At 44.2% G+C, this 13,240-nt stretch overlaps 1 protein-coding gene across 1 annotated transcript in view; it reads right to left on the reverse strand.

The window, feature by feature from the left end:
* Nucleotides 1–247, reverse strand: part of DLST (dihydrolipoamide S-succinyltransferase (E2 component of 2-oxo-glutarate complex)) — a 25,402-nt gene extending 25,155 nt beyond the window's left edge. The window contains exon 1 of the mRNA XM_006884677.1: nucleotides 124–247. Coding sequence (XP_006884739.1) covers nucleotides 124–186 — 63 coding nt within the window. The 5' untranslated portion in view covers nucleotides 187–247. The remainder of the gene's footprint in view (nucleotides 1–123) is intronic.
* Between the last annotated feature and the right edge of the window lie 12,993 nt (nucleotides 248–13,240).

Raw genomic sequence — 13,240 nt, forward strand, 5'->3', positions numbered from 1 at the left:
CTCCGCGTCCCGATGCCCTTGGTGTCCGGCCTGGCCCGTGCGCCGCGCCCCTGCCCCTGGGCCGCCTGTCCGGCCGCCGGAGGCCTCTTCACCCGCCGGGGTCCTTGCCCGGCCGGCCCGTACCTTCTGGAAGGCGGTGAGCGAACGGCTGAGTGCCCGGGACACGCAGCGAGACCTGGATAGCATCGCGGAGCAGCGGCGGCGGCGAGGGCGGGCGGACACCGGATATGAGGCGCCGCAGCAGCCGGAAGTGAGGCGGGACGCAGCACTCGGGCCGCGGCGAGGGGTGTGCAGAGCGAACCACTCGGCGGGGGCGGGTTCCCCCGCGCGCCCGCCTCGTGGGCTGTTCTCTCTGCGGGCGGCGCGGCGCGCGCCCCCGGTCCCCGGCTCCGCGGCTGTGCGCGCCCGCGGGACGCTCGAGCGTCCTTGAGCTGGACCCTTCCTGACCTTTCCGCAGGGCTGGACGCTGAGGGCGGCGTCCTCTCCACCTGGGACCCCCGACGGGAAGCCATTCGGCCTTGGCTCGTCAGGGAAACCGCGAGAGGTTTGAACTCAGCACTTGGCAGTCCTGCCCGTCTGCTCCTAACTCGGCGTGGCCTTAGGCGACAGATTTAACCTTCCTGAGCCTCAGGGCCCTCCACTGTCAAAACTGTCACATCTCTGCTCTCTCACCCTGAAACTAAGATAAAGCCAGAACTCCGAGGCATTTTTAGGGGTGGGCAGGGAGAACAGTGCGGCAATGAACAGAAATCCAAAATCTCTCTAAATGTTTATTAAAATTACTAAAAAAAAAAAAAAAAAGTCTCCCATTGCCTGGCTAAAGATCTTACTTGTGCAATGACATCTTTCAGTCTTCCTCTTTCTCTATCCAAACTCCCTCCAGTCACTAATTGTTCTCCTACATCTTGTGCATTTGGGTGGGTTATTCAAACTGGTATCTTTAAATTGTGTTGGAAAAGGGTACTGAACATCTCATAGACTGCCGAAAGGACAAAAATGTCTTGGAGAAGGTGCAACCAGGGTGTCCCTTAGAAGCAAAGGTCATCAAGCTGCTTCTCGCATACTTTGGCCATGTTAGGAGGGGTCAGTCCTTGGGAAAGGATATTCATGCTTGGAAAGGTGGACAATCCGCGAAAGAGGGGGGAAACTCAAATAGGCTCAAGTAGAGAAGCAATTTTAAGGATGACACAGGATAGGGCAGGGTTCAGATCTGTGTGGTTCAGGCTTGCTGTGAATTGTACACAACAGCACCTAACAATGTGAGTTTGCCACTACCTTTAGAATATAAACTCCATTCGGTTATAGACCTGTCTTACTGCTTCCTCAGAGTGGCATAGATTACTCATTGCTGTGGAGTCAGAACTGACTCAGAGCTGACCCTCCAATGGGTTTTCAGAGGCTGTAAACTGTGTGAAAGGAGATTACCCATCTTTCTCCCAGAAAGCAGTTGAAGGATTCACACTACCTTTCTCTGAGTTGACATCGCAACTCCCTAACTAGGTTAAGTGCCCAGTAGACACTAGGGAATTGAATGTGGGTCTCCCTGCCTGTTTTCAGAAGGAAAGCACATTGGGTCTGGCCACTTGCCTCCTTCAGGTCCCTGAGTCTTCACCTGTGTGCTTCATTTTCCTGGTAGAAAATGTGTTCTAGAAGGCTCTTTCTGAATTAATACTGAATGAACATATGTATTCCTTCCTCCCTGCCTTAACTCACCCAAACCCTGAAAACACAACCACTGGAACTCTGGAGGGGTGGAAGAAGCCTTAATATAAGCCAACCTCCCTGCCATTAAGCTGGTTCCAGCCCACTGTTGTTTATTTTTATGTGCCGTCAAGTTGCCTGCAACCCATAGCAACCCAATGTTCAGCAGCTCTGAACCCTTTCCTGTCCTGAGCCAGTCTCACTAATTCTGACACACCAACCCCCATTGCCTGTATCAATCCATCTCATCAGAGTTTTCCTCTCCTGTGCTCCCATGTTGTTGTTGTTGTTGCGTCGAGTCGCCTGCCACTCATAGCGACCCTGTGTATAACAGACCTAAACTCTGCCCTATCCTGTGCCAATTTCACCATCTCCGACACACCTACCCCCATTACCCCAGTCACTGAATCAATCCATCTCATCGAGGGTCTTCCTCTCCTGCGCTCCCATAGCAACCCTATATAAGACAAAGTGTAATAGTGTTTCCAAGGCTGTAAAGCTTTACAGATGCAGATTTTGAACAACTAATTTTTCAGTTAGTCACTCAATGCTTACCCACTACATCACCAGCCCTCCTTGAAACCCTAACTAGAAACATTTTTGCCCTGTTCAAGCCCTCAAGTCCTCAGCATCCTTCTCCTGGATCACTTTAAAAGCCTCCTAAATGATCCTGGGACTCCACACCCTCCTCCAGCCCATCCTCCACAGGTGTCAAAGATCTTCCCAAAGTGCACATCTAATCCTGCCACTCCCCTGAGGTTTCAGCATTCCTACTGCCTCAGGATAAAGTCCAAACTTCTCAAATGGACAACTATCTGATAATCTAGCCTCGGGGTTTTTTGGTGTGTGGAGTGTTGGGTTTTTTTCTGGTTTTGTTTTGATCTCCCTGATTTCTCACAAATTGTGCACTCCTTATCCCTCTAATTTGCCCTTGTACTCTTTAAAGGGAGCTTTGGTAGCTTAGTGGTAAGGAGTTGTGCTACCTAAACCAAAAGCATATGGTTTGAATCCACCAACTGCTTCAAGAAAGAAATCTCCCCTGTTATTTACTAGCTCTGAAAATTCACTGGTCAGCTGTGAGTTGTTTCTAACTCAATGGTACATTAACAACATCTTTTTTTTTTTTTTAAGTAGGTTTGTTTTGTTCAGGGTTTTGTTTTTGTTTTTGGTTGTTTTCCCTCTTTTCTTGCTGTGTACCATTGAGTCAGATCCAACTGGCACAGTAGGAGATTGCCCCTTCTTCTCCAGCAGAGCATCTGGTGGATTTGAACCGTGCATCTCAGCCTCTTGCCACAATAACATCTTTGCATGAGCTACTTTCCCTTCCTGTGTACCTCCAGACTCATATCCTCCTTTGTCTTTCTGTATCTCTTCCGAATCCCCTCTGGCAGAGTAGTGCTTCCAAAGCATTGTGTCTGCATCTCTACATTGTATTGTAATGTTCTACTGACCAGTCTTTCTCCAGCCCTAGGCTGAGCTGCAGGACCAACTGCTGACTCTGTTTTCCAGACTCCCTAGCAGAGCAAAAACCTGGTACTCTAGGTACTCAATAAATATTTGTGAAACCACTAAATACTCCCATGCTTACATCACTGCGGGATGCAGTTACAGAGTTCAAGAACAGTAATCAGGAACCATGGCAACCTTTGCCAGGGTGGCTGTTAATATTTCCTAGATAGCCACTTAATTCATTTACTGTATTTAATAATTAATTATTTGGGTTCTTATTTAGAGTTTAGAAGCTCAAACCTGGATAACATAGCAGAGAACTTCTACAGTTTTAGGTGATTATTCAAATGAATCTTAGGTTTTATGTTCTTAAATACCACAGAGAGAGAGGATAAAGGTTGACAATTATTTCCTTGTAAGATCCTTTGTGGAGTTCAAAGTGCAATCCAGCGAGTTCTTACCCTGTTCTGCGTTTAGAGTCCCATAGGGCACAGAAGGATTATCTTTTGGCACAAACATGATGCATTGTCATCAAGTTAGAACTGACTCATAGCTGACCCTCCAGTGAGTTTTCAGAGACTAATTGCACAGGAGACTTTTCATCTCTCACCCTTGGAGTACCGGTGGATTTGAACTGCCTGCCTTTGAGTTGGCAGTGCAACTCTCTACGCACTAAGCTACCAGACCTCCCTAAAGTTTATGAATATAAGTTGTGAAAGATTTTTTTTTTTTAGTTGTGAAAGATTTAAAAAAAATTTTTTTAATTACACATTCAAAAGTTGTATAAGTATACTGTTTGGTTTTTTTTTGTTGTTGTTGTTGTTTTTTTTTTTTAACTGTTTGTTTTTTAAAAAGACATACCCACACTTTCTGTCTAGCTTATGGACCAGAAAGACTCTCTGCAGTCCTCCTTGGTCACTTTTCCAGAATGAGTCACTGTTATCCTGAATTACGGAGTGCTTGGGTGGTGCAACAGAACAGCCGTTGCAAGCCCTAGTGGAGAACAATTTCATTCTAATACACATGAGGTCACCATGAATTGAAATCAACTCCACAAGCGCAAGGCCTTTGATTTTTATTTTAATTTTTTTTATCCTGAAGCACTAACTGCTGGGGTGGCCTGATCTGTAGGGAGGGGGAATAGTGCTAACTCAAAGGCTGCACATCCCTCTCTGGTGGCTCGAATACACTAGTAGCTCTGGGGAGAAAGCTAGCAGTGTATGGGCTTTGAAAATTCACCAGAGGGTCAGCAAGGAGTCATTTTAGACCTGATACTGGGTTGTGTATGAGACCACTCTGCTGCTCTCAGTACAGCTTCAATATCCATGTGTCCTAAACTATACATATAGTTACATCTATTTTTCAAACTGAGAGAAAGATTTGTTAACTTTCAAGTTATACAGGAAGCCATTCTTAGTCTTTAGAAAGGAGAAGCTGCTCTGTTGATAAAACAAACAGCAAACACCCAGAGTGGGCAATTCACCTTTGCTAAGACACTCAGGATTCTTTTTTCTTACCTCAAACCATCTAACATCCTTCCATGTGGTCTCACATCTTTGTTTATACATTTGTGAGTGTTATTTACCACATGATGGTTGGGATTTTATCTCTGAGCTCCTTAAAGCAAAGACTATTATGTACTAGATTCACTTTTTTAAAACTCATGAAACCTAGTTTACATCTATCTTCCCATCCATTCAGTTGTTATTAAAAATAATGGCTATCACTTCTTGGCCTTTTGGCTAAGATCAAGTGTAAAAATAATGGCTAGATGGATATGCCAAGACTATCTAGATAGATTTTTCTATTTCGGTCATTGTTTAACGTTATATGGAACCACCATACCTAGATCATTCTGTGACTGACTTCTTTCGCCTGGCACGTACCCTTGCTGAGGAACTGCAATTCGCTGACTTTTCAGAGCTGTGCTTCACAACGTTCATTCCACGTTCCAAGCTTAACAAGGAAGAGATGGCAAAAGTCAGGTGAATCTTGGGCACAAATGGATTTGAAAGTGAATCCTCCCCCAGCTGCCCTGAAGGGAGCCTTTAACCCTGCAGCTGGCCTCCCCAGCTGTGTTTCAGACTTTCTGCAGAGCTGAGATGCTTGTGGTGCTGTTGGTTGAGTCCCAGTATCTTCTGAATGCTTGAGGAGTGCAGAAAATGCTGTTCACTTTAAAGCTGCCTTTTGAGGGTGCTGGCATGCAGAGGCTAGGACTCCCCACTGGAGGCCAGGGCAGTGGCAGATGCTGCGTAACTCAGTCTCCTTATTTCTCAATCTCCAGGTTCTTTAGGCAAAAAGATGCCATTTCAACAAGGTCATCTCTAAACTGGCTTTTCTAGCACCTGAATTGGGGTGGGAGCAGGAGATGGTGGGGGACAGCCAACCAGCTCTGGCCACTATCTGCATATTCATAAGACCCCCACTCTGGTTGGCTGAGCTGGGCAGCCCCCACTAGCCCCACTGCCAGCAACTGCATAGCGCTGGGTCTGTCAGATGGTGCCTTCCAAGGAGACAGGACGCCAGCCCTTCTTGGGCTGGCCACTTCCTGACGGGGCCCAAGGCTGATGAGCTGAGCTGTTGTGTCTCTCAGAGCGGTGGTCCCATCTGGGCGTGGAGCTCAGGGAGTGAACCTTTCTGAGGATCTTCTCTGTGAGTAACACTTTCCCTTCTATTTGTCTTCCCAGCACACTCTTCTTACTAGTGGATGACTGTCTTGACAATTTTCAAGCCTACAGATAAGTAGAGAGATTGGCATAAAGAACACCCATAGAGCTATCATCCATACTTAAAAATTGCTCAGATGTTCATTGTTAAGATGTAAAGATCTGCTTTGCAGTTTTTGTTGACTGAAATGCTTTCAGATAAATTACAGACTTTTCACCTCTATCACGCAGAATTGTGAGAGCACATTTGACACTCTCCTTTCGTTGGATGAGGGGAAAGTTGGGGAGTTATTGTCCTCATTTCAGAGAAAGAGGAAAAGACAAAAAGAGGCTAAGTGTGGCACCAGAGCATATGAGAGGGATTGGAACTCAGCACATCTGTCTGTTGTCACCACAGGAGAACTATCTAAGGGCCAGGAGTGTGTCCCCAGAGAGCCATGAGGCATCACAGCTGCTGTGTGACCTTGGACATGACACATCCCTCTCTGGTCTTCTGTTTCCTCAACAATAAAGCAATTTTATTGAGGGTCTCAAAGGTCAATGATTCCTGACCACTGGTCTGTGAAGTTGTCATTGGATTTCACAAAAACTGAAAAAGGACAATAACAAGAGTTTTTCACAAAGTTAAATTATTTCGATATTCTGTCCATTTTGTTTTGCTTTTACAGAGTGGTTAAAATTCCTTTTCTAAAATAAAAATGATGGTAGAAACCTAAGAGGTGGTTAGTTTACGTCCACAGTGGGGAACAACTTAGAAAAGCAGAGCCGGAACCCAGCACAATTGGGAGAACGCCCTTCTGACAGTGAGCTACACACATAGAAACTGCTGAACTGGTTTATGTTTTGCTCTGTAGATTCTTAATAGCTGTTGTTGTTGTTGTTGTTGTTATGTGCCGTCGAGTCGCCTGCGACTCATAGCGACCCTAAACTCTGCTCTGTCCTGTGCCAATCGCACTCTCTGACACTCCCATCTCAATTATCCCAGTCACTGAATCAATCCACCTCATAGAGGGCCTTCCTCTCCTGCGCTGTCCCTCCACCCTCCCAAGCATGATGTCCCTCTCTTCTTAATAGCAACAAAATAAAATTTTTAAAAGGGGGGAGGAACCCAACAAAAACATTAGTAGATTGTTATATTGTAGATTTTTTTTTGTCTTTACACATACTATATAGCATTGATAGCTCTCAAGCTGAACCAGATTTACTTACCTTTTCATTTTTTTAGGGATGTGGTCTAAACACTGGATACCACCCATGGTCTCAGACGATCCCTCAGCCCTTTCCAGGGCTTAACTTTTAGGCTGTGGGGCCTCAAAAACCGGTGTTATTTGGAGTGGCAACTGTCACTTAAGGAGTACTTGTTACTAGTTTCAGAGAATGCAACATTTTGGGATTTTCTCCCCCCTTTGTTTGTTGTCCCCACCACCACTGATTTTGTTTTCTTTAAGTTAAATCTATCAAGCCCAAAGCTAAGAAGCCTTGGTGATAGAGTGTGTTACTTATTTGACTGCTCATAGAAAGATTGGTGGTTTGAACCCACCAGACACCCTTTGGGAAGAAAGATGGGTAATCTCTTTGAAAACAGCATGGCAGGCACAAAGCTGGTCCAGTAAGAATCCTACTGAATCTAGAAAATAAACAAGCAAAATAATGCCAAGAAAAAGATGTTTTCCAAACAAAAAATAGACAGGGATGTTATTAAAGAAATAGCAAACCTTCCCTGTGCAAATCTGCATTAAGCTTCAAATGACAGGGATGAGAAGGGGTTAGCATCGCTTGACCTTGACATGGAACATTTTATCCAAGGCTCCCGTCAGCCCACCCTGCTTGGCTGAGTGATTCTCCTGTGGCCCTGTGGGAGAATGCTTCCTGTTCCCTTAGGTGTAGACACACCACAGAAAGTAGGGACAAGCCCGTAAGGCCCAGGTCTCCTTTCAGCTGGTCTGGGCCACAGACCTTCCCTGGGAGCACCCTTGCACAGAGTTCTGGAAGCTCTCTCAAGGAAAAGGCCCAGAATTGCAGGGACAGCCCTAAACTCCGATCTGTCCTGTGCCAATCGCACTGTCTCTGACACTCCCATCCCAATTATCCCAGTCACTGAATCAATCCATATATATATATTTGCTAATGTCACAGACTGCTGTTGTCTCTTATTAACTTGTTCTCATGGGCTTTGACACTTCTTGAGCGAGCTGGCATGCTACTCTGTCTATGTCTGTTATTTAAACTTCACCTTCCTTTTACTCTTTCTTCCTATAAAATCCTGCATCTCTTATATTGTAGTCATTTCTGTGGCAGTGTTCAGGGCACTTTGAGTGATGTTTTTTAATGTCTGGTGTGCAAGAATGTCTGTCTGAAAGAATCAGTAAGAAAAAAATACAAATCCTTTTATCAAAAGCTAGAATTACCTCTTTTTGAAAAAGTTATAACAGTGAAAATTTACCTCTGGAAAATATGAAAAAGTAGAAGGCTATAGCCAAGCACAAACCATTTGCATCACCCAGGGTTCTTAGAAAGGGGAAATGGGGGAAACTACCCATGATTCTAACATCCTCAAACAAGTATTTGCTAGCATTTTTATGGTTTTCTCTCTAAACTGTTCTTTGCATTTTAATATTTAATTTTCTCTCTTTCTTCTCACCTATGAAGTGGGTTTTTAAAAATTTTATTATTGTGTGTGTGTGTGTGTGTGCACGCCATCAAATCAGATCTGACTGGTACAAGAGGAGATTGTCCCTCCTTCTCCAGCAGAGCATCTGGTGGATTCGAACAGCACACCCCAAAATTGCAGTACAACTTCTTGCCATTAGGCCACCAGAGCTTGCCTAGGAAGTGTTTTTAAACATGATTTTGAAACATAGCTACTTAATACAGCAACACATAGGTGATTCTATATCATATGCTTCGCCAGCCCTGACTCTTACACAGTACAGAGATGGGATGACCATTCTTGACATAAATCTCTGGGTATAGTCAGTTTCTGCTAGGTTTAACCCTTTAAGCACAAGAGTATCAACATTTTTAAAAATTTTTTTTTATTACTTTGTGTGTGTGTGTGTGTGTGTGTGTGTACTGTCAAATTGGATCTGACTGGTACAGAAGGAGGCTGTCCCTCCTTCTCCAGCAGAGCATCCTGTGGATTTGAACCATGTACCTTTGGGACTGCAGTGCAGCTTCTTACCACTAGGCCACCAGAGCTCCGAGTATCAACATTTTTATATTGAATAAAATGTTATTGCATTTGGGTTCTATCAAGTTGATTTTTTGTTTGTTTGTTTTGAGGTAAAAGACAAAGACAGATTTATTAAGAAAGATACGTTCCCCCTCCCCATCCCCTAAAAAAAAAAAAATCCATCCCAAAGGAAGGTGAACCTTTCTCCTGAGGAAAGGGAGTGATGTAATGGAAGGTGACCATCAAGTAGATTTTTTTAAATTTCCATTCATTCATTGTTACACTTTTCTCCCCTCCCAACTCTCCCCCCTAGTACACTACCCACTTGAAAAAGTAAAAGAAAAATTCTTTCATTGTTTTACAATCCCTCCCCCCAGGTCCACTCCACTCTGCAGCCTTCACTCTGGCCTCCTGTCATGACAAAAATACCTAATCACATATCCCTTTTAAACAGTTTTCTCCCTTATCTGTTTCAATGCAATATATATTATTGAACCCATCTTTCTCAGGCTTCCCCCCGCCTGACCCCGATGTCAGTCCTGTTTTACAACAGTGGCACCATGCAGTATTTGTCCTTTTGTGCCTGAGATACTTCACTCAGTATAATGTCCTTCAGGGTCACCCATTTTGAATAATATTGCATGAGTTCCTTATTTTTCAATGCAGCATAGTAGTCCATCGTGTGAATACACCACAGCTTCTCTATCCATTCGTTTGTTGATGGGCACTTAGGTTTTTTCCAACTCCTTGCTATTGCGAACAGCCGTGATAAACATGGGTGTGCATATATCTGTTTGGGTGTCAGTTGTGGTCTCTTTGGGGTATATTCCCAGTAGTGGAATTGCTGGGTCAAATGGTGTCTCTATTTGCAACTTTTTGTGAAAGCACCATACCGCCTTCCACAGTGGTTGCACCATTTTACACTCCCACCAACAGTGAATAAGGGTTCCAGTTTCTCCGCAACCTTGCCAGCATTTGTTGTTTGCTGTTCTGTTAAATTTTGCTATTCTGACTGGGGTGAGGGGATATCTCACAGTTGTTTTGATTTGCATCTCTCTTAGACCTAGGGATTTTGAACATTTCTTCATGTGCTTGTTGGCCATCTGAATGTCTTCTTTGGTGAAGTCAAGTAGATTTTTTTTACTTCTGGTGCGATAGTAGAACCACCTCCTACTGTTTTCTAGGCTGTAATCACCACAGGGAGGAGATGGGCGGGCATAGTGTGCTGTGTTTGGGTCGCTAACTGAAAGTCTGGTGGCTTGGATTCCCCAGAGCTCTGTGAGAGAAGGATGGACAGTTCCCTCCACTGGATGGCACTGGGTTTGGGTTTTATTTTCATCTTTATAGAAGCAGATTTCCAGATCATTTTCTTGAAGAGCCACTAGCGAGGTCTGAACACCTAGGTAACTTCTCCGTTAGCATCTTAGCACTGAAACCTCATACCACCAGGGTCCTTTCTTTTATGAATATGTTTTGCATTACTGGTTCCCAGAAAGATATGAAGACCGATCTAGACTGATGGAAATCAAAGAAAAAAAACAACTGAAGATAGTGAGGTGTGGGGGTTTTTACTCATTATGTTTTCAAAGATTCCAAAATAAGTTGATGTTCAGTCTTTGAGGATGAGGAATAGATGTTCTTTTATAGACTGAGTGTTGGTAAGAGAGTAAATTGGTTTAAGTGTGTGTGTGTGTGTGTGTTTGAATGATTTGGAAAAGGACAGTGAAAGTGATTGTATAGTCTGAGGAATATAATCAATATTACTGACCTGAGCCTGAGCACGTAGACATTGTTGAGATGGCTTGTGTTTGTTAGGTACATTTTCACTGCAGTAATATGTGTATTATTATATACAGCTCTTACTGTAGATAGGGAGCTCTGGTGGCCTATTGGTAGAGAGCTGTGCTGCCAACCCAAAAGCAGACAGTACGTATCCACCAGCTGCTCTGTGGGAGAAAGATGGGCAGTCTCCTCCCATGCAATGTACTGTCTCTGAAAACACACTGGAGGTCAGTTGTGAGTTGGATCTGACTTGATGGTACACAACAATTAATGTACATACACATTATATATGATATATATTCTGCCTATGGGAATATATATTAAAAATATATATTTATATATGCAAATCTATATATACAAGCATATATATTTGTTGTTGTTACGTGCCATCAAGTCACTTGTGACTCATAGCGACCCTATGTACATCTCTGAACCCTGCTCTATCCTGTGCCGACCTTATTGTCTGTGACACATCTATTCCCATTACCCAGCCACTGAGTCAATCCATCTCATGAAAGGTCTTTCTCTCTTGTGCTGTCCCTCCACCCTCCCAAGCATGATGTCCCTCTCCAAAGACTGGTCCCTCCTTGCAATATGTCCAAAGTATGTCAGACAGAGCTTCAGAAACCTTGGCTCCAAGGAGCAGCCTGTTTTCACTCTCTCTAGGACAAACCTGTTTCTTCTCCTAACGGTCAGTGGTATATTCAATATTATTAAATGCCTAATATTGTGTGATGTCAGGATTGGTGGAAGATCTATTAACAATCTGCGTTATTCAGATGACACAACCCTGCTTGCCGAAACTGAGGAGGACCTCATGCACTTGCTGCAGAGGGTCAAGGACTGCAGCCTTCAGTATGGACTGAGGCTCAATGTCAAGAAGACAAAGATTCTCACCACTGGACCAATTGGCAGCATCAGGGTGGATGGCGAAGAGATTGAGATTGTTCACAGCTTCAGTTTGCTTGGCTCCACGGTCAACACTCTTGGCACCAGCAGCCAGGAAATAAAAAAATGTATTGCGATGGGAAAGTCTGCTGTTAGGGACCTTTCCAAAGTTCTGAAGAGCAATCATGCCTCTCTGGAGACTAAAGTGTGTCTGATACAGGCCATGGTCTTTGCAATCGCTTGTTATGCATCAGAGTTGGACAATGACTAGGGAGGATAGAAGGAGAATTGACGCCTTTGAGCTGTGGTGCTGGAGAAGAGTATTGAAAGGACTGCCAAGAAAACAAACAGATTCATCCTGGATAGGGTTAAACCAGGCTACTCCTTGGAGGCAAGGATTCTGGGGCTTCGTCTGAATACTTTGGACATGTAAGGACAGACAGGTCCTTGGAGAGGGACATCATGCTGGGTAGGGTGGAGGGACAGCGCAGGAGGGGAAGACCCTCTATGAGGTGGATTGATTCAGTGACTGGGGTAATCAGGATGGGTGTGTCAGAAGCAATGTGATTGGCACAGGTAGAGCAGGGTTTAGGGCTGTTGTACATAGGGTCGCTATGAGTCACAAACGACTCGATGACATATAACAACAACAACAATATAATAGAGAGGGACATCATGCTTCGAAGGGTGGAGGGACAGAGAAAGAGAGGGAGACCATCAATGAGATGGATTCATTCAGTGAGTGGGATAATAAGCGTAGGTGTGTCAGAGACAGTAAATTTGGCACAGGATAGAGGTTTCAGGGCTGTTTTACATAGGGTCTCTATGAGTCACAAGCAATTTGATGGCACATAACAACAACAACAACAATATAATAAATAATATATTAGGGAGCTCTGGTGTCTTAGTGGTAAGGAACTGCCCTACCAACCCAAACACACAGAGTTCAAACCTACCAGATGCTTCATGGAGAAAAGATAGGCAATCTCCTCTTGTGCAGTTAACTGTCTCTGAGAATCCACTACAGGGTCAGCTTTGGGTCAAACTCAACTCTGTGGTACCTAACACAACATGTAATATATTGTATATGGTAATGTATACATAATTATACATTATCCTATGTATCACCATATACAATATATACTATATGGAACTGCTGAAGAGCAGCATTGTCAGTCTAGAGACTAAGGTACACCTGATCCAGGCCATGGCCTTCATAATTACTTTCTACACATTTGAAAGCTGAACAATGACTAAGGCTGACAGAAGAAGAATCAATACCTTTGAGTTGTGGTGCTGGAGAAGAGTATTGAATATACCATGGACTGCCAAGAGAATAAACAGGTCTATCCAGGAGAGGGTGAAACCAGATTGCTCCTTTTTAGGCAAGGATTTTGAGGCTGTCTCATAAATTTGGAGTGTTGCCAGAAGGAATCAGTCCTTGGAAAAGGACATCATGTTTGGAAGGGTGGAGGGTCAGCACAGGAGAGGAAGACCCTGGATGAGATGGACTGACACAGTAACTGTGGTAATGGAGTCAAGTGTGTCAGTTAGAGATAGTGAGATTGGGACAGGATAGGGC

The sequence above is a fragment of the Elephantulus edwardii genome, unplaced genomic scaffold, assembly GCF_000299155.1.
Source record: "Elephantulus edwardii isolate Elephantulus edwardi_28Jun2011 unplaced genomic scaffold, EleEdw1.0 scaffold00037, whole genome shotgun sequence".
Taxonomy (NCBI): Eukaryota; Metazoa; Chordata; class Mammalia; order Macroscelidea; family Macroscelididae; genus Elephantulus; species Elephantulus edwardii.